Here is a 21843-nt window from a genome sequence, read left to right on the forward strand (position 1 = left end):
CACATTCAAAGATTCAAAGCCTCCCGTATCAAAGGCCAAAATTCTACTGTAGCAAGCCAGTCCCCACAGTCATGTCAAGGACCCCCAAATTCATAACTCTTCATACTCTTTTTGATATATAAGACATTTATTTGCAAATAGCCTAAGAGCAAAATAGTGTCGATGCTATATTGAAGGACCTATTTTCAACAGATCTTCAAATAATTGGTCCTCGCTCATTATAAGATGGCGCCATTTCTGTCTACTCACTCTGCATCTCAGACATGGGCTGTGGACAGTTCAGGAACATGCCTAACCAATGACATCATCGGTAGGACATGATCAAAAAAATATTTTAAACTTGTATTTGGTTTTTTAATACAAGAAAAATGACTTCTATTTTAGCATGCTAACTATCCAGGGAGAGAAAGGCTGTAGTTTCTATTAGCTTGGAATCTTGGAATGAATGAAAATGATTGGCAGGTTTGGGTGCAGTGTGAGTGGACGGAAATTGTGCCATCTTATAATGAGCATTAGTGAGGACCAATTATATGAACATAAGGTTAAAAATGGGTGAAGAGCTCCTTTGAGTAATTTAGCTGGGGAACCCCTGGAACCCCCTCAAGGACCCCTGGGGGTCCCCAGACCACCGAGAACCACTGGGTTAAAAGTAACATTTTATTTATGAAAGCATCCGTGTCATGATGCTAGATGTTAGATTTTAGCTAGCAACATACGTTTTTCAGAAAACTGTTAGGATTTAGAACAGTGGTTTAGAACAGTGGTTCTCAAAAATAGCAGATCTATAATAATAATCGGCCTCAGGTCTTAATGGGTTAAGGCAGAAGTTTTCAACAGGGGGTTCGGGACCCGTAGGGGGTCCTCAGAGTTACTACAGGGCGGTTTAAAAAGTTTAAAAACACGTTGTTATACAATATATAGTGGGGGTCCCTGTTTAATCTCTCTCAGCTAGGGGTCCTTGGTCTGAAAAGCGTTGAAGGCACCTGGGTTAAGGTCAGGTATGTGAATGTCACAACCCCCGTCGTTCTACCATAGCAATTACACACTCGTTCCACACAGCACTGTACATTCCCCTCGTCTGGCGACAATAAATATGATTTACAACCTGGGCCCCTGCAGTGGGAGGACATGCCTCCCCAACCGTGTATCAGGTACGATATGCGTGAGTAGGGTTTTCTCTTGTTACAAGCACCTGTGGTGTGATACCGGGGCTGTCGGGGGGGAAACCTCATAAGTCCAAAACTGTTACTTTTCAATATTCAAATTGGAAAAAATAACAAAAAATTGATGATGTTCCAGCTTACAACTTCTATTTTAGCTACTTTTTGTGTGACATTGTACTGTAGTATGACGAAACAGGGCATTCATTTACACCAAAAAAGTGTACCAAATATGGAGATAAGAGGTTTCTGCCCGACAGCGACGATATATTGTTCTTCCCAAAGTCCCACATACCTGAATATTAAAAAAAACGAGAGGTCAAGTTCATTTCACTGTACACTTGGCAGTCGTGTTGGGTTTTTGCAGAGACACCTGTCTAAAGACTAGATGAAGTTACATTCTTTCTTTCGGCGTGCTGATGTCGTTTGGCTAGGGAGACATAAAAGGTTTTCCAAGTTCCAAACAGGTTTCACTGATGAACCATGTTCTTTGTATGGTATACCATAGTCCCTATATGCACATAATCTTGTAGTCATTAAAGATTGTAGCAATAACAGAAATCAGGGAAGTAGAATGAAGTCTCTTTCCAATTCACATACTTACTAATTTCAATGGGTTTCTTTTTTTATACAGAAAAGTATAAACTCTGAAAGTATTAAAAGCACTCTGACTTGAATTAACACTACTTACTATACACACACGCACACGGGCACTTAAATAACATTGTGCTCTGCAAAATTAGACGCGCAACGCAGATCTGAGGAGAGGCCACATTCTCACTTTCATGTTTTCCGATCGTCAAGCTTTTTTGGCAGCCCGACTCGGCCCCAATCACTCGTTTGACTGCGTTCCAGACCGTTCTGGGGTCTGAAGCGGGATATAAAGTCCACGCCTTGGCTCTCGGTGACGGGCTAACGTGTTCACTCCATGGTCTCTGGTTTCTGGCTATTGGGAGCATTCCCTGGGCACTCCTCTCTGCTCTCTGTTCCCATGTGTTCAGAGAGGCTCTGGGGGACCCTGGCTGAACTCTGATGATTCACTGGAAGACAGGAGCTCTCTCTCTCTCTCTCTCTCTCAAACAAAAAAAAGACTATACAAAGGGAACCAATACAATGCTAAAGGGAATACTGCACAAATAAGACTGTTTCTTAAACCACTGAAGGAAATGTAAATTGACTTGGATCTAATCAGAGTCACCCTTATTGAGCAGGAACAACGCGTATTGTTGCCGTCGGGCAGAAAGAAGCCTCTTATCTCCATATTCTAACTTTGTGTGTGTTTTTTTTTCTCGTAAAGTAACACCCTACTTGATCTTGATCACACAAAAGCATCAAAAGTAGCAAATCTGCAAGCTCGAAACACGGCGCGAAGCAGCGCTTTGAGCCCTATAGGCTATATGTAGCCTATAGGGAATTCTTATTTGCTGCATTCCATACTGTACGTACTGTATCTGCAGATAGCAGTTGCTGGTTTTCGTGAATTTTATGTGAATGTTATTGGTTACAAAAAAATATGGCTGTTGGTTAATTCGTTGGGGCCAGTGAAACAAATAGCTTGTCGCTGTACTAAATGAACTGAGCCGTGACTGAAACATCAAACCCATTTCTTGTCCACGAAAGTCAACATTTCTCTCTTATGTTCTTCGCTCCGGTTTGTCGCCACAATGTGGCCCTCTGTGTCTGCAGGACCGGGAGTACTGTCCAACATTCCGCAGAGCCGTTCCCTCCGCGGGGAATATTTATTTATGGAAGCCGAGATATGAAGTCTCACCCAGAGAGGCAGGAAATGGACAGGATATTGAATTCTGGGGCCATTATGTAACAACGCTTGCTGGCTTGCCTTCTCACAGGTAGCTAACGTTACATGGATTTTCAAACACGCACACACACACACACACTCAGGCTTAAGACTACCCGGGAGGGCACGTTGTTTAAAGCAATGAAGATTAACCAAACCATACAAAGCTTAACAAAGACAAAAAGAAAATGCAGGAAAACTTCCGCTTCCAAGTTAGGGGCAAACGCGTGGCCATATGGTCCCCTCATGCGGCTCATGCTGAATGAGGTTTTAGACACAGCATTTTAAAATGACTAACAGGACACCATGTGCTGCAGGGATAATTTGGAAAGTGAGGCACATATTATTTTTGACAGAATATCCTCTTTTTAGGGAAATGAAGGACGGAGGGTCATGGATAAACTCTAGGCCTGTGCGGGCGCTTTTACACTGATGAGGAGACATATTGTGTGACCTTGGGTTGGCAAACATAGAGTGTGTCAGTGTGTTGCCCTGCTAATGGGAGTCAGGAGACACTGTAGTGTTGATGGCTCATTAGGAACCATCAGAAGCAACATCTGGTACCCTACCTGGGAGCTGCACAAGTACAAGAAAGCAAGCACACACGCGTGTACAAACACACACACACACACACACACACACACACACACACACAGTCAAGGACAGAAACACATTAGAGTACTCACACACACTCACACTATATCAGTTGTTCTCAAACCTTTTTTTTTATGTATTTGGCCGTGGACCCCCATCTGAAATCTTTTTGTGGCAGGGACCCCATGACCAATTAAAATTATTATAATTAATGTCATTTTTCAAACTTTTTCTAAAGTATAGATGTAAAGTGGTTAAAATGATTGTGATGCTATATTAATTACTTTTGCTGGGGACCCCCCCCCCCCCTACACTTTGAGAACCACTGCACTATATTACGCTTGTACTCAGACTTCTCTCTCATATATGAGAGCTATAGACACACACATAACAGCCCTAGCTGACTGGGAGGCTCAGAGATCAGAGGTGGTGATATGGCCTGTCTTGTTGCTGTATGCAAAAAGGCCTCAACAGGATGTTCTAGTTGGTCATGGTATACACAGACAGGGTTGGCCGTATTTAGATGACTCTATTACAGCACATCAGCTCTGACCAACCATCAAGAAACCATCAGACTGCCACCGTCTAATAAATTGACTGAAACAGATTGGATTTCCAGCAAACCACATAAAGTTGTCCAGAAGGTCACAAAGTGGACAGACATCATTTTCCATTCATTCTTTATGTCCATAAATCCTGTGCCACAGTCGGTCGGTCACATGCAATTGGATTAATTCTTGAGTGCTTAACCACATTAACCTTAATAGGTGAACATTTGGCCAAAAATACAGGCAAACATTAGGTGAAAATAGCAGCTCTGCAAGCTTACGATGCATCGCAAAGCGGCACGTTGTGAGCTTTTAGATCTGCTATTTTCACAGAAGAAATTTAGTGTAAAAAAGAGAGGTTCAAGTATACACGCCTGGGGGACCCCAGTCAACCAAGTACTGTATATAGGGTTTAAGTGGTTATTTTAACGTAGATGTTCTGTATGTACAATAACAATATGTATGCCCAATATGTTTGCTGTGGATAAGTTAACGGTCTGCACAGAAACAAGAACGAGCATACCGGCCTGGACCGTTGGCGTCTAGGCTCAGTGTAGCCTGGCAGCGCGTCGCGGGTTCGAGTCCTTTGCTACGTGGGCAACGCCTCTGGCAACAGTTAGGGGTGAAGTGTTTTGCTCAGGGACACTTCAACACGTAGACTGGGGTCCTGGACGCAAACCTGGGACTTTCTGTTTCCCAGGCGGCCTCTCCCCTCGGATCACAAAACTTGGACCCGTCACATTAGCACCACTGAATGTAACCTGGCATAACCTTTAGTGACTACTATGTGTATTAGCCAGTCTGTTTAGAGCAGGTAAACAAAGTTAGCGAGGCCCCTCCACACACCGTGCAAGTCGGTGGCTCTCCAAATGTTATCTAACCACAACCACAACAAATGAGGCTGCTGCTTGTCTGGGAGGAACAAGGAGACCAGTGTTTTGTCACTAAACGGGAATGGAGGGAAACTGTGCCGCACTCTGGAGTCACTTCCCATTCCACTCACTGTCATGCTGTAATTCTCAGCAACACAGGCCTCTACTGTTGTGGTGTGTGCGTACGTACGTGTGTGTGTGTGTGTGTACGTGTGTGTGTGTGTGTGTGTGTGTGTGTGTGTGTGTGTGTGTGTGTGTGTGTGTGTGTGTGTGTGTGTGTGTGTGTGTGGTTGAATGTGAGTGCACATTTCTTCGCGTCAGCTGTACTGTATGTCGGCTGGCTCACGTTCGAGGGTGAGCACAAGTGAAGGTGTGCGTGCGCTGCCTGCATGTTCACGGTCACACACGTTATTACCGGACGTTGAGTGCCAGTTGTTTTGTTTTTTTGCCATTCTCTCCATTACGCCGCCTCGGTCCATGAATGAGGGGTTTGTTTGCTTTCTCCTCCGGCTTTTCCGCTGTGCCTTGGTTACCCCGGTATTGCTCTCCGTTTCCTGGCTGGGAACGCAGGGCTGTTTTTGTACCTTAGGACTCGCCGAGGAAATTATTTCTGACTTGGAGAGACGGGTGGTGGGGGGGACGGGACTACAAGCTAATATATCCTACCTCTGAACCGGGCTTAGTCTAGCACTCTGGACTCTCCCTCATCCAATAAGTCCGTCAAAATATTGTTTCCACTACCTACCGTTATGGTACAGAGAGTCCTCACTTCAATGAGATATTCAATCACTGATAGAGAAGCGATGTTGAACGTGTGCCTTTTCATGTGGACTCAAATGTGCAAATGCACAACCTGCCAATAGTTTGATATCCTTTTGAAACGATGCGATGTGTTCAAAAGGCAAGACCTCTGGTTATCATAATGTATCAGATGTAAGAGTATACTTCCCCTTTCTTTGTATTGTTTTCTACAGAATTCCATTTTGTTCTGAACTGTCGTTAACGGTCCAGCTTCCATCCTCGCCTTGACATCCCTCTCAAAGCAGCAGAATCACCCATGCTCCTTTTGTCATGCACGCACGCACGCACATACACACTTGTGTGCGCACACAAACACACACACACAAGTGTGTGTTTACTCCTTCTTAAAAGGTTGTCAGAGTCTATCACGTCAGCTCAGTCTGGGCCGCATGCTTTGGAAAAAAGGAGGGACGGATCCTGGATCTCAATTCCAACACAAAAAGCCTCAGCCAAAAAACAAATTAGCAAAGAGACACAGGGGAGGGTTTATGAGTATTTATTCAATTTGCTATTGAAGAGGAAAGGAGGGCGACGGAATTCTCCTTCCCCCCCAAAGCAGAATGTCATTTCCTGGTGGATATTTGACCACAGACTGAGACCAGGGGTTGTTGTGAAGAGTCGGTATTGAGGGATTGGGGGGGGGCGGGGGCTGGGGGGGGGGGGGGGGGGGGGGCAGGGTGAAACAGAGGGCTTAACCAGAATGTTCTAGCGCTCCGGCGGTATGTTGACAATTCTCAAGCAGCACGTGGAATTCGCTTGTCCAACGGAGGGAGAGAGATTCAGAGCTTGAGGTTCTTGGAGGAATAGCAGGCTGGCAGAAGGTTTGGATGTGTGTGTGTGTGTGTGTCTGTGTGTGTGTGTGTGTGTGTGTGTGTGTGTGTGTGTGTGTGTGTGTGTGTGCGTGTGTTTGTGTGTGCGTGTGTGTGCGCGCGCGTCCGTGCGTGTGCTTGGGTGCATGCACGTGTGCGGATATCGTCTATGTCGGGTAGAAACCTCATATGTCCAAAACCGTTACTTTTAAGGATTCAGAATAAAAAATAGCAAAAGTAACATATCGACAAGCTCAAAACACGGCGCGAAGCGAACTTGTGGATCTGCTACTTTTGACGCTTTCGTGTGACGCTTTCGTGTGATCACGTAGGGCGTTCATTTGCGGAAAAACACTAAAAGGTTAATACAGTATGGAGATAAGAGGTTCCTGCCCCAACAGCAACGATATGCAAGGGGGGGGGGCCTTCATACATAATTCGCTACGCGGTGCGTGTTATGTTTACACCACAGCAGGAAGGTAGGCAACTGGGAAGAGGAATACAGTAACTCCCGACACGGAGCATGATGTCGAAATTGGTTTTCTGGCTGGCAGCTGCCCTTCAATAACATTTACGGCTGACGGTTCAACTCTAAACTGTGGGTTCGAGCATCCGCTCAACGGAGGGTCAGCCAGGGAGTGGAGCGCACAGGCAAGCCTAGCGCAAGAGGGGTTCTCAAAGTGGGGTCCTTGGGGGCAGTTCCAGGAGGGGTCCCCAGCAAAATAGCATCCAAATCAGTTGATCAATTGTCGGGTGGAAACCTTGCATGTCCAAAACCGTTCCTTTTTAATTATTATTTATAAAACATTTGGGTGTCCTTATGAAAAGGTTTGCGAACCAGAGCCTGACTCACCTTTTTCTTGCTGCAGTAGATCTGCCATTTCTTCTCGATGGGCAGAGCGAACATTGCCTCCCTGTTCTTGTCGGTCAGGTCGAGCTCGTCCTGCAAACAACAAAAGAGAGAGACAAAAAATTAATCTATTGCATTCGCTCGTCTGAAATAAATCACGGTACAGCAGGCATTCCAAAAGAGACGTCTTTTACAAGTGTTGAGCTCAGCGATTTGTTTTATGTAATGCGAGATGAAAACTAATGGGAACGGTGCTATAAAAATAAGATATGGGTCCATCCTAGGCACAGTGCAAAATCCTGAATTGTGATTGAACTCTGTGTGACAGGAGGACGGGATCTAGTGTGGATCCTGGCTCCCATATGGATCTCTGACATCTGCAGTTTCTGGGGTTTCTGTCATTTGAGCCTTTTGTTTTCTGTCTATTTTTCTGCATTTTGCATGATTCGATTTAGTGAGACATTGTGCGTTAGGCGAAATGACAATGAAGGCGCACACAGTTTTTATTTAAAAAGTTTCTTGTCGAGTCATTGACAAAATATGTTTTTATTAATGATCAGGAAAAAAAACCTGCTTCAGTGCTTCTCAATTATTCGATTAATCTACGTGAGCAAGATTAAGTCGGTTAATGGTTCTAAATATCGTTTTCGATATGTTTCAGGTTAATAGTCCAGCCCTAGACTGCAGATTCCAGAGCGAGTACGGCCTTCAGTGAGACGTACTGTGCGTTCATCTGTCCCAATAGTTCTCAAAGCGGCCAGGGGCCCCCAGGGGTCCTTGAGGGGGACCCCAGCACAATTAGTTAATGTGGCATCAAACTCAGCTTAACCACGTTAACCGTATCGGCTATTTGAAACCTTTTTTTTAAAAGATTTATTTTTGGGCTTTTATGCCTTTATTGACAGGACAGTAGGCTGACAGGAAATGGAGAGAGAGATGTGGAGGGACATGCAGCAAAGGCCGTCGAGATCGGGACTCGATCCCACAACACGCTGTCAGGCTACACTGAGCCTCGGTCCCTGGACCGCTACGCCAGCGGTCCAGGCCAACACAAATCTTTTATGGGGGGTTCACTCCCTGGCACAAAATCTTTTCAGATGGGGGTCCGTGGCTAAATACATATTAATTTGGGGGTCTTTGACATTAAAAAGTTTGAGAACCACTGATCTGTCCGACTCTCTCGTTGGTCTCAGAGGGTTTTCGCGGAGGACTGCCGACCGTGGCAGAGGCGTTCTTAGTATTCAAGCCACCGCTGTGTTCAGTCCTACAGCTTCGGTACAAGGTGCCTCCCGGAGCTTTTGAAATGCATATGAGCCCAGGAAATGAGTCTCTGTGTGTGCCAAGGAGGAAAAAAGTGGTCTTGGAAAAGATCTCCTAGGCAGGACGAGAAAAGTAAGATGGGGGGGGGGGGGGGCATGGGGGTAGAGGTTGAAAGAGAACAAGAGACATGGAAGAAAGAGATGAGGTACGAGAGGGGGAATAAACAGTGTTTGAAAAAGGGACGCTTGATTTATACTTAATTCCGTGCAAAATTGGTGTGCGACACTGGTGCGCAACTACAGCCATGTTCACGCTGGCAACCCAAATCACATTTTTGGCCTATCCCGAATCAGATTGGATTTATAAAGTCTGAACAGAGGAAAACCATATGGAAATGAGTTTTTCTAAATCATATTTGAACTGCATTGCCAACCACCCTGAACAAGGCCTAAGTTTAAATCAGGCTGGAAGTAGAAAAGTGTGCTCCTCGGAGCACAGGTCTCCGCCAGGCGGGGTTACCTACCCAGGGCCCGCAAACTTTGGAAGGCAGTCTTAGCCAATTGGAATGGGATCTGAAAAATCTGACTCGTACACCTTGATCACATGACCCCAGAGATACCGTGTACCGATTTGGGATTTGGGACAAAATCTGTAGGAGTAATATTAAAAGAAATTGTTTAGCAAAAATCGGCCTCTTGGTGGCGCTATAGCAGGCCTATGTGAGAGATTTGGAGCAGGGGTTTTTACTTGGCCTCCAAGGAATATGCATGCCGATAGGTCCAACGGTGCTGGAGCTTAGCTGCTCACAGACGGGCGGACGGACAGGGGCGAAAACATAAGTCTCAGCCACGCCTTCGGCCTGGTGGAGACAATAATGCAAGAGAGAGGGAGATGAGGGGGACATGGAGTAAGGTGAAAAAAGGGGGGGGGGGTCAGGGAGTTTGAGATGGATGTAAAAAAAGAAATAGAGAAGAGGAGAGGGAGAGGATACGATGCTATAGCGCCAGGGCTTTGTGCTCAAGCCCACACTAATCTGATCATAATGGCTCTGCTACCATGACGTCAACCCCGCTGCTGTGTCGGGCCCCCTGTCCCTAGGGGCCCCCTAGCTCCCGGGGCCAAGATGGCTACCAGTGCCACAGGTTCCGAGTGGCGGCGGGGTGGGGCGGGGGGGGGGTTCATCATAGAGTTTGTTTTCAACCATTCAACCAGTGGGGTGGGCTTGCATTCCAAGTAGCCGGCAACTATAATACGGATGACATCATCTGTCACCCGGCCCTTTTGAGTGGGATAGCCAGCAGATGAAGCATTATTGTCCACTTGAAAAGAAAAGGAAAAACATCTGAAAGGATGAAAGACATCAGGGAGATCTTAACGCGGGGTGTTAAAAAAATAAAATAAATCATTTTGCTTTTCTTTCTTTTCTTTCACCCCCCCCACACACCCCCCACACACACACACGAATTACACTAGTTGTGAAATCGACCTTCTTAGCCCCTAGCAGCTTGATTTCAAGCAAATTCCTGCAGCTTATGTATAGTGTTTTTTCGTTTAGGATTTACAGATCACACCATGTCCAGAATAGAACATGCCCACAGATAATAAGCATGCCTTGTCGTTCACACCAAATCGCAGCACTAGAGCGTGCAGTAAGACTTGCCATCTGGTATGGCAGAAACAGCGCAGCATCGAGCCTCCTGACTCACTGTCATCCAGGCTTTAAAGACCTCAGCTCTGGCTCAAAGTGTGATTCTCTCTCTCTCTCTCTACCCCTCTCTCTCTCTCTCTCTCTCCTCTGCTACAGTCTGCAGAACTGGAGGGGCTTGAAGGGCCGGGAAGCCAACTGGTTTCTGGCCCGCTGCCTGGTCGCTGGGGTCAAAGCCCTGCTGTCCAAACCGCTGCTGTTTGGAGGAGTTGATCCACTGATCGTGGAAAGGGGGGAGGGGGGGGGTTAAGGGAGGTAGTTGGTGGGAAAAAAAGACCCCCTGGATTTGAACCAGGTGGGAGCTGAGCCCGGCAACTGATCCCTTCCACGGTCCTTCTCGCTCGCTCTCTCTTTCTATTCCTCCCTCTCTTTCTCTGCTCCCTCTCCATCGCCTCCTTTTATTGCTGCTCCTTCAGCCTCACCTCCTTTTGTCTCCGTCTCTCTTTTCTGTCTTGCTTCCTTTACATTTACAGGGAGGAGGACATTAGGAGAGATATAGGTGCCAGGTGTCTATGTGTGTGCGCATGGCGTTAGGGTTTGGATGAGCAGGCAAGCCACCTCAGGCAGTGGACAAATGAGTGAGGAAGGCCTGTTTAGGATAAGGTCACCGAGGACATAATCAGGCCTTTATCCCATTAAGACTGGGAAAGACATTTCTTTGGCTATTCAAAAATAGCAGATATACAAGCTCATAGCATGAGCTTGTAGATCTGCTATTAAAATGACACACAGATGCGTTCTCGGTCTGAAAGGGTTATACAAGCACACTTTTACAATGTTTGGTTCTGGAGGAGAAAAGGAGACAGAGAAAGGCACAGGAGAGCCGGGGGTGGAAGGAGGGAGAGAGTGTGGAAACCCCGGACGGAGAGGAGGAACGTTTCAGGTCAGGCCAACCGGAGAACCTTTCAGTCACCGGTTCGGGTGGAAACCTCATATGTCCAAAACTGTGACTTTTCAGGATTCTAATTCAACAATAGCAAAAGTAGCAGATCTACAAGCTCAGTTTACAGCTTGCCGATCTGCTACTTTTTTAAATTTCTTTGGCTGACAGTTAATGGGGAGAGAGATGGGGAGTGACATGCAGCAAAGGCCGTCGGGATCGGGGACTCGAACCCGCGACGTGCTGTCAGGCTACACCGAGCCTATAGGTGCCTGGATCGCTACGCCAGCCGCCTGGGCCGGATCTGCAATTTTTGATGTTTTTGTGTGATGCTAATTTATGAAAAAAACACAAAAACTATAATATGGAGATAGATAAGAGGTTTCTGCCCGCCAGCAACGTTATGCAATAGTCTGCCCTCCCCTCCAAACCTTGCTCCACACACGCACACGCACACACACACACACAACACACTCCCTTCTCCCTAACAATCACCCAGAGTGGAACCAATCCACGTTCTCCTCCATCCTCTCCACGTTGGCCAGCAATGCTCCAGTAGGGAATTAATATAAAACCAAAGCTAATATTGTTACACCTGCTGTTTCCAGATGGAGGAAACAAAAACAAAACACACAGTACCTGGCCCGTCTCCTTTCATATTACACTAAAGCCGCCGGTCAAATAATGTTTCGAGAATCTGAAAAGGGTGTCAGGGGTTGGAAGCTTTTTTTTTTTTCAGGCTTTTCTTGCCTTTATTGATAATCCCACAGTGTGGAGCAGGGGTCTTCAACAGGGGGCCCGGAGACCGGGACCCCTAGGGGGTCCTCAGAGCTACTATAGGGGGTCCGCCAAATCTTTGTGTGATAATGTGTTTTTTACATTAACCACTTGAGGACCCCAGGTGTAGAGAGACAGGAAGCAGCGAGACAGAGTCAGGGAAGTGGCACGCAAGCAAAGGTTCTGCCCGGGGGCCCGGGGAATCGAACCTGCGACTCGTTCTGTCAGGCGTCAGAAAATATGGTTTGCGTATATAAAAGGCACTGTGAAGTTGTTTATACTGTAAGGTACTGTGGCAGCTGCTGAGGAATGCTGATGGCGTAATGTATATATAATATGCCAAGCTTGTACCTACATTGTACATAAGTGCTGACCTATTTGTATTATCCTATTAGTATAAAACTACTGACTCTCTCTCTCTCTCAGCTGACGGCTCCTTGGCTGTGAAAAAAAACTTTGAAGACCCCTGCCTTAAAATACATGTACTGTACAACGCGCACATGCTCGCGCACGTGTGTGTGTTTGGTATGATAAACGGGAGTTTGCCTGCTATCAGCAGTGCTAACCTAAATACCTGCTACTGTTGTTTAGGCTACATGTCTTGTTCTCTAAGGTCTGACTGGGGTGGGAAGGGGGGGGGGGGTCAGCTACAGACGAGGTGAGGGAAGGTTCACAGTAAAATCCTCAGTGTTAATTTAACTCTGGGAGGGTACATGCGGTGGTGTAAAGTAACTTAAAACATTTACTCAAGTACTGTACTTCAGTAAAATGAAGTATTTTTTACTTTACTGGAGTATTTCCAATTTTCAGTACTTTTACTTCTACTCCGCTACATCTTGGAGGCAAATATTATACTTTTACTCCACTACAATAATTTAAAAACTTTAGTTAAAAGTTACTTTGTAGATTTTGATTATTATTACAAAACATATATTAACCACTTCAGCCATACATTTCGGCCATTTGAAAATAGCAGAGCTACAAGCTCACATTAGATCTGATATTTTCAAATTATTTTTATACATTTAAAAACGTGGGACATGGGACATTCTGCATAATGAGTATACTTTGTACTTTTGGTACCAATACTTTTATAGTGTAGTATGTTTACATTGCAGTATTGATACTTTTACTTAAGTAAAACATTTGAGTACTTTTTCAACCACTACCATTTGGTTACATTTGTACCCTGCTAGAGTTACAAATAGATGAATCAACACGGAGGAGTTTACTGTGATGGGAAAGTGTTCGTGTATCAGTCTGTCTGTCTGTCTGTGTGTGTGCGTCTGTGTGTCTGTGTGTGTGTGTGTGTGTGTGTGTGTGTGTGTGTGGCGCGTGTGTGTCGGAAAGAGAGAGTGAGAGAGAGAGGGGCAAGCGAGAAGAGCTGAGCAGGAGAGTGGAAACTGCGTATCGGGGAGAGTGAGTAGGTGCGAGGTGGGTGAGTGGGTGTGGATGTGTCATGGAGAGTGTGTGTGAGGCTGCACCTAAGGGGGAAATGTGTGTGTATGATCTAAGAATGACTATCTCTTTGACCTGTGTGTGTGTGTGTGTGTGTGTGTGTGTGTGTGTGTGTGTGTGTGTGTGTGTGTGTGTGTGTGTGTGTGTGTGTGTGTGTGTGTGTGTGTGTGTCCGTCAGTCCAAAGTGGCTGTTGACTATATTCATATGACTCAATCAGTCTAGAGTCAAGCCCAGCCCAAGTGCACACACATGCACGCATACAGTACGTGCACACACACACACACACACACACACACACACGTACATGAGCACAGGGTGGCGACAGGAAGGCAGTGGAAAAAAGGCAGACAAGATGGCAGGAAGTCATCTGTGGCCTCGAGAGGACCCACAGGAAACTGTAGCCACCATTAGTGACCCAAACCAGACTGCGTGTGCCTGCACGTGTGTGTGTGTGTGTGTGTGTGTGTGTGTGTGTGTGTGTGGTGAACGTGTTCTGAGCTTGTAGATCTGTCGATCTTCGAAAATATTTTGGTTTTTTTTATATTCCGCCTACGACGACATGCTTAAAATAGGGACGCCATGGGTGTAGGGGGGTGGAGTCTAAGTGGTTAAATTAGCATAACCTCAAAGTGTGAGATCAGAGGTCAACCTCTTATGGTTTTTGGTGAAAGCTCAACTCCTCCCCTCTTTCGCAAAACCGCCGCCGCCAAAACCACTCGCGCTATTTAAGATGAGTCATGGTCCACTTTTAGATGAGTCACTGCCCTCCCCCTCCCCCTCTCATTCAAAACGGCCCGGAGCTGGAGCTGGAGCTGGCCCCCATGCTTTTAAAAGGTTGGCTCGGGACAGCCGGAGTTGGCCGGGAGACGGGCGGAGGAAGAGAAGAGGATGAGGGATGGATGATGGGATGCCGGTTGGGACGGGCCACTGCCGGGGGTGGGGGAGGGGGGGGGGGGGGGGGGGGGGGGCGGAGGGAGGGAGGGAAACATGGACAGAGGAAAGAGAAGAGCGGAAAGAGAGGGAGGGTGCATCCCATGGCACATGGCATACTCTGGAAAATGCTGAGTGTTACGCTAATTTAACTCCGGGAGTGCCACAAATGAAACGAAATGGACCCTGTATTATGGGGTCCATTTGGTTCCATTTGTGGCACTCCCCCCGGAGTTACAACTGGCAAAAATGTAAAACTGCAATCCTCAAGTTTTACTTCTGTCCTGTCCTGTCCGGAGACCTCCTCAATAACCACTGCAGAGGTGCCAGTTATATTGTATTAACATACTACACCACACATGTTGGTTGAAACAACATTGTATTCATTAACAATTAAAATCGGGAACGCATCTGTGTAATTACTTTAACCATTATTTTATACTTTGGCTGTTCAAAAATAGCAGATCTACAAGCTCATAGCGCGGCACTGAGTGCCAAGTTTGAGAACCACTGATTATAGCAACGTACGTTTTATTTTTTAAACCGTTAGGGTTTAGAAGACATTTGTAGAATCCCCCAGAAGCAAAGAGTTACAAATGTTCGCTTTAAAAATATATATATTTTCACGATTAAAAATAAATAAATAGCAGATCTACAAGCTCATAGCGTGGCACTCGGTGCCACGCTATGAGCTTGTAGATCTGCTATTTTTGAATAGCCAAAGTGTAAAATAATGGTTAAAAGTGGTTGCTTTCCCGGTCTTAACGGGTTAAAGTAAGTCCCGGATTGGAGCTTTACACAGATGGATAAATTAACACTGTGGATTTGTACGGAGTACAACTGAGAGGACACTCCATCCCAGGAGGCTTGGAGGGCGGATATAGCCGTGCAATTCTCCCTCGTTGTGCAACACATATTTTGGTTTGCGTCCGGTTTCTGAAGCCTATTTAATACACTGGAGGGAGAACATTAAGGGGAGGATTTATGTTCGGAGTAGTCCCGGGTTTTCTTGGAACTGTGAGTTCGCCGAAGCTACAAGACGCGGAAGGGACTAATTTAGATTAACAATGCTTGGGGAATTGTAATTTATGTGACGCTAAAGAAGTGGGCCTGGGGGTCACGTGGTGCAGAGAGATGCTCTGAACGTCATCGGGTTCATTAGTGTTCAACTCAATAGTTGTGTGTGAGAGAGAAAGAGAGAGAATTGGTAAATTGGAAAGAGAATGAGAGAGAGAGAGAGAGAGAGAGAGAGAGAGAGAGAGAGAGAATTGTAAATTGGAGAGAGAGCGAAAGAGACTCGTTGCTGTTGGGCAGAAACCTCTTATCTCCATATTTTAACTGTCTTTTTTCCGTAAATTAAGCCCTACTTGAGATCATACTACAGCGTCACACATAAGCATCAAAAGTAGCAGATCTGCAAGCTTTAAAGGCGGCGCGTTTTGAGCTTGTAGATCTGCTACTTTAAACAGTTTTGGACATTTCCACCCGACAGAGACGATATATAACGACGGCAGGGTGTGTTAATAAGACATCGATCTGTATTGTAAAGCACAGTATGTTAATACAGCATGGTCTTCCTACACTTCTATTGTGAAATGTAGATCTACATGTGTCCGGAGAGGACTACTACGGCACTTGCAAGGGAAGACCTGGGATCTAAGACTCTTACGGATTGCAGCTTTAACCGCTTAAAACCCCTGTAGTCTTAAGAGAACTGCACTTGTGCTTGGGGTAAGACTCTTACGGATTGCAGCTCTAACCACGTAAACCCCTGTATAGTCTTAAGAGAACTGGACTTGAGTGACAACTGTACTGTGACCACTTCTTAGTCACCAAAAGTAGCCGATCTACAAGCTCACAAGATCCTACTTTTCTGCTAATGTTCCCCTCAGAATATGGGGGGGGTTGAGTGTTTAAATGAACACGGGGGGGATCTGACTGTGAAAGAGTGAGAGAACAGACTAATCTGTCGTGATCAGTGTGATGCCAGATGTCGGTCAACTAGGTCAGGAAACAACAGTGGAATACAAGCACACTTATCTCAACCCCAGAACTGCTGAGAGGTCAAAGAGAGAACGCTCTCCTCCTTTTCCCCCTTTTTGTTAGATTGATAACGTTGTCTAACATGTAATCTACTGTTGCCGGGGAATCAGTCAATCAGGACTAATTTACTTTTATTTGAGATAAAAGCGATCTAATTATTGTTAAGTGGAACTGGATTGCTCTAATCTAACAGGCGGACATTTTTATGTAAATCTATGCGAGAGTTTCTTATGCATAGGGAACATCAGACAGTGGTGTACATTTAGTGTACTTAAGTACAATTTTGAGGTATTTTTACTTTACTGGAGAATTTCCAAATTTCTGTACTTTTACTTCTACTCCACTACATCTCAGAAGCAAATATTGTAATTTTACTCCACTACAATTATTTGAAAACTTCAGTTACTAGTTACTTTGTAGATTTTGATTATTATTACAAAACAGACATTTACCACTTATATATATATATATCACCGCCCTATATACATTTTGTCCTTTTGAAAATGGCCGATCGACAAGTTCACAATGCGTCGCAGCTTGTAGATCTGCTATTTTCAAAAGATTTTTAGTTTTTATAGTTTATTTGGAAACTTTAAATTCTGTGTACTACTGTATCTACTTTTGGTATTTTAAGTACATTTTGTTACCAATATTTTTGTACTCAAATAAATTTAGAATTTCTGACTTTTACTTGTAACAGAGTATTTCTACATTGCAGTATTGATACTTCTACTTAACTAAGTACCTTTTCCACCACTGACAACAGATCCACAGTTTGACATGCTTGTTCTCAGCCAGGTTCAGGCGAGCAACTAGTTGCAGCCTGCTTGTAAGGCAGATGTTCAGTCGAGCTTTGCATGGGTGTGTTCCAAACCTCCTAACTAAGTGTTTTTTCATTGAATTCCATTCCATCGTTCTCTCAAATGTATCTTCTGTGCGTTATCTTCTTGGAATCTCCAAACCCTCTATTGGCCCTTGGCCCCCTGTTGGCATAGTCGTTTTTATGTGGGAAGGTGAGCAGTCAAAAAAGGGGTATGTGACTCACAAGTGAAGTGTCCGGGGCTAATCTTGCAAATCACTGGACCAATCGACACCAAAATGATTGTGTCATACTGCCAGTAATCTTAAGAACGTAGCCCCCCCACTTTTATATATATATTTTACATTTCGTCTTTGTTGGGTGGAAACCTCATGTCCAAAATTGGTACTTTTCATGCAGGATTCAAATTCAAAAGTAGCAGATCGACAAGCTCAAAAAAAGCTTGTGGATCTGCTACTTTTGATACTTGTGTGTGACGCTGTAGTATGATCAAGTAGGGCATTCATTTACAAAAAAAGCACAAAAAGTAAAAAAATGGATACAAGGTTTCTGCCCGACAGCAACAATGTTATAGATTTCTCTCCCTCTACAGAGAAGCACGAATACTGTCAATCCCACGACGCAGTGGTGTGGCCATTTTGCGCAATTTGTTGGGCGCATGCAGTTCATCCCACCACGCACATCCATGAGTGCAACATGCCCATGGGCTTGCTGGCCCGGTGCCGTGGAAAAAAGAAACAGGGGGAAGAGGAAGAAAGGAGGTACATCTACAGAGTTACAGTAAGTCTGCAGAGTTCAGTAGCACTTGCTGGGTCAGGCCTGAACCTTAGTAAACATGAGTTGTGTCACTGACACATGGCGGCCATATGCAGACCTATCCACACAGTGTACTGATTCAAACAACAATTTGATTTCCACGGTTTTTAATCGTCATCAGCTGAAAATGCCAGCCTTGTTGTCCCCAAAAACCCTCACACTTGTTTTCTAATGAAACAAGAGTGGTAAGTATTTTGGTTAAAGCCACAACTGAAAAACACTACACAGCACGCACCCAAAGTCACAAGCCCCTCGAACCCCAGTGATTGCGAGCAAGCCATTTCCAATTATCCGAACGTGAGAGCAATTTCACATTCGATGATAAAATCGTATCAATCAAGAGAGAGTTGCCTGCTAAACAGAAATACGCCGCCATTTCTCTTGACAAGGTGCCACGTTCGACACGCGGCCCATATATCATGCACGCGTGCTTGCCTTTAAAACACACCGTTGGAAAGGCGCCATTGACATGCGCCCAGATCCGATGAACAGAGCGCAGACCTCGCTTCGCTATCAGGAAACTCTGTGGCCGGCTGCAAATGTGCATTGTGATTAGTGCGATCCATTAGGCTCTCTGATGTGGTCTCCGCACAGCGTGTCCAAATCAATGGCGATTGCTTCCAGGTTTGTTTCCCTGGGTTTTGCAGGAGTTAGCTAGCGGCGTGGGAGGGGTTTCGTATGGGTGCTGTTGAGTCCCAAGTGGGGTTTGATTTCCGTGAGAGCTTTGTGACTCGCCGCAAACTCGCAAAAGGGAAGGCAGTGTTTACAAAATGACTGGTAACTAACACTATAACTGTTTCCCAGTACTTGTTGTAAAGGTATACCAATCAAATATGATACGGCATACTGTATTTTAACATGTCATTTTAATCCTATTATATATAGACCACATGTTGTAGCCTACAGTACTTTACACTTCTGAAGAGCATCTTTTGCTTTTGTCAAAATAGAGCTGTGTTTGCTACAATACAGTAGATTATTTTCACAACACCAGTAAAAGGGCTTCTTGATTATACATTCTATACTAAACTCTCATGTGTCTACAACGGTGGTTCTCAAAGTGGGGTCCGGGGACCCCCAGGGGTCCCTGGGGGGGGGGTTACAGGGGGAACCATTATACTGTATCAGGCCTAAACTCTCCATTACGGCCTCTACTCCCCACGCTGGAGGTGAACACACATGGAGGTGGTTTGTTCCTCTGTCCCAGATCTGTCACTCTAACTCAGGGGTTCCCAAACGTTTCAGTTCAATACCGAAAAGACACATTGGGTCTCTCCCCAGGCCCCGAACGTATACATTAAAAATTAAATCACTTAAGCCCTATTTAATAGTGGAAATTGATCACCTATAAGCTATAGGTCACATGTCAATGTGTCGCGTCGTATCGCGACACATTGTGAGCTTGTAGATCAGGTATTTTCTATTTTATTTTATTTTATTTCTGAAATGTTTTGACTTTGTTTTTTACATTTAATTTATTGATTCTTTTCTTTTTACATTTCTGAATATGTATTGATTTTCTTTTTTTCTTTTTACATGTTTTGAAAATCTTTTGAAGTATTAATAAAAAAGTGCAGAAAAATTGGGACATTTACTCTCTAACTCCTACCTAAAGGCTCCGCTCAGCCACACTCTCTCCCTCCTGGAGAAAAAAGGCTTCCATAACAATAATCCCCTGCCTGCCGTTGCCGCGGAAACACTCTGTTATGTTTACGACTCCCTTCTTCTCTGGTTCCCTTCTCACATGGCTCCTCCGCTCCCCCACGTTGAGGTTCTCCGTGTCGGTGTCACCGCGTTCCCGGCGTGCGCGACAGCTGGAGGTCTGATAGAGAGGACGCTTGGATAGTAGTGGACGCTTGGATGACCGCTCTCAAGCGGTGGGCGCGTCGCACGCCTGCAGGAGGATGGCTAAAACAGATGCTGGCGGACCGTCGGCTCGGACCGATGCGTTCGCCAGACGACCACCGCCGAGGCTGAGGGCCGGTTATTCTACCGACCCGGCCAATGAAAGCAGACATGAGTCAAAGCTGTCACCGGGTGAGTTATCAGGTGACTGGTTCATCGATCAGGACGGAGAGTAGGTGTAGGTTTCCCCCTCAAACTTCGCAACAAGCCACTTTTAACCACTTTAACCCTGGCGTCCCTATTTATCACTTAAAGCGCCACTATGTAACTTTTATTTAATGAATAAAATGTTATTTTGTCCAATATGTATGGTAGAGTATGTTAATGCAATTTATTACACGGCTTGGTTGAATGCTTCTGATTGGTCAATCACTGAATTCAGCTGTGTGTTATTTCTGTATAATGACCGATGAACTCTATAACAGATCGCTATCTAATCAAAGACTCAGAGCACCTGCTACACTGCTTGATTTTGTGCTGTATCCAACATGACAGCCATGTAAACAAACACACTATGTTATTTACAGGCAGCTAATCATTGCTCTCAAGAATGTTTTTGAAAACATTTGAAGCGAGAAATAGACAATGTAGTATGTATTCTATTTGATCAACACTTCCTTGTTTTCCGAGGCGACCGTCCGCCCAGCGCAACTCTTATGGAATACTTTCATTACCGTAAGTAAGGAAATACTTCGTTTTGTTACTTGGAACAATTTATTTACTTATTTATTAAGTAGTCGTGTAATAAGAGGGATAATTGACGGGTGATTATGGACCGACGCTACGTGTCGGTGCCTGATCACCCTGTCGGGTTTTATTTCTCAACAATGCCCGGATGGAGGACCGTCAATTATCCCTTGCGTAACTTATACAATTGGGGTGGTTGTATTTTGTCTCCCTGCTCTTCTATTGAGACATTTAGATCTGTATCAAAGGTCATGTCTCACCTAGACACAGGATCTGACACCACCTTTGACCTGATGATGGTCAAGATTCAATTCATCCCCTGAGCAAGCAGCAAGGCCCACCCATCTGACGGCCCACCCAGCTTAAGTGGGCGGCAAACGCTTGCAAGATTTTCAAGTGGGCCCTGATCCAGAAAAGGTTGAGAACCACTGCGGTTAACAGGTACTCAGCCATAGTGTCCGGTAAACGGTGCACACAGCAGACCAAACATCTGTGCTCGTGTCCCAGACCATCAGCCGCGAGCCATCCAGTAACAATCCGAAGAAAGCTCCACTCATAACAACATGTGGAATGGGCCCAGTTCCAATCAGAAAACACCAAATCCTCCCCTTGGCCCTGACTTGGACAGCTACAGTACATCGTCGCTGTCGGCCAGAAACCTTGTATGTCCAAAACTGTAACTTGTCAGTAAATGGACACACTTAACCACTTTCACTTTTGAACATAAACAAGCTAATCTACAAGCTTACAACGCACATCGCACCACGACACGTTGCGAGCTGGTAGATCAGCTATTTTTGCTACTTTTGTGCGAAACTATCGTACGACAAAGCAGGGCATTAATTTAAGGGAAAAAACATAAAAAAATCAAATGTGGAGATACAAGGTTTCTGCCCGACAACAGTGACTACATGTGAAGAGGTTTTGAAACCAGAGAGGGTATCCTTCTCTCCTCTCCCTTTTCTTCCTTCGGCTTGGATATTTACCCTAAATAAGCTGTGGGTCATTCTGCCTTGTTCTGGACTATGAGGGCTGCCGTGATTTGGCTAAGCATTCCCATATGCCAGGCATGTTTTGGTTTTATCCACAGCAACACACGCCTCCAACTCGCTTTTCCGAGCGTTTCGTG

General features: G+C 45.3%; 1 protein-coding gene across 1 annotated transcript in view; it reads right to left on the reverse strand.

Moving 5' to 3' along the window:
* Positions 1-21843, reverse strand: part of daam2 (dishevelled associated activator of morphogenesis 2) — a 141227-nt gene that overhangs the window by 59762 nt on the left and 59622 nt on the right. Inside the window, exon 3 of the mRNA XM_084045757.1 lies at positions 7436-7525. Within this exon, the coding sequence (XP_083901883.1) occupies positions 7436-7525 (90 nt within the window). The remainder of the gene's footprint in view (positions 1-7435; positions 7526-21843) is intronic.

This window comes from Gymnoscopelus microlampas (assembly GCF_963454915.1).
Source record: "Gymnoscopelus microlampas genome assembly, chromosome: 20".
NCBI classification, from domain to species: domain Eukaryota; kingdom Metazoa; phylum Chordata; class Actinopteri; order Myctophiformes; family Myctophidae; genus Gymnoscopelus; species Gymnoscopelus microlampas.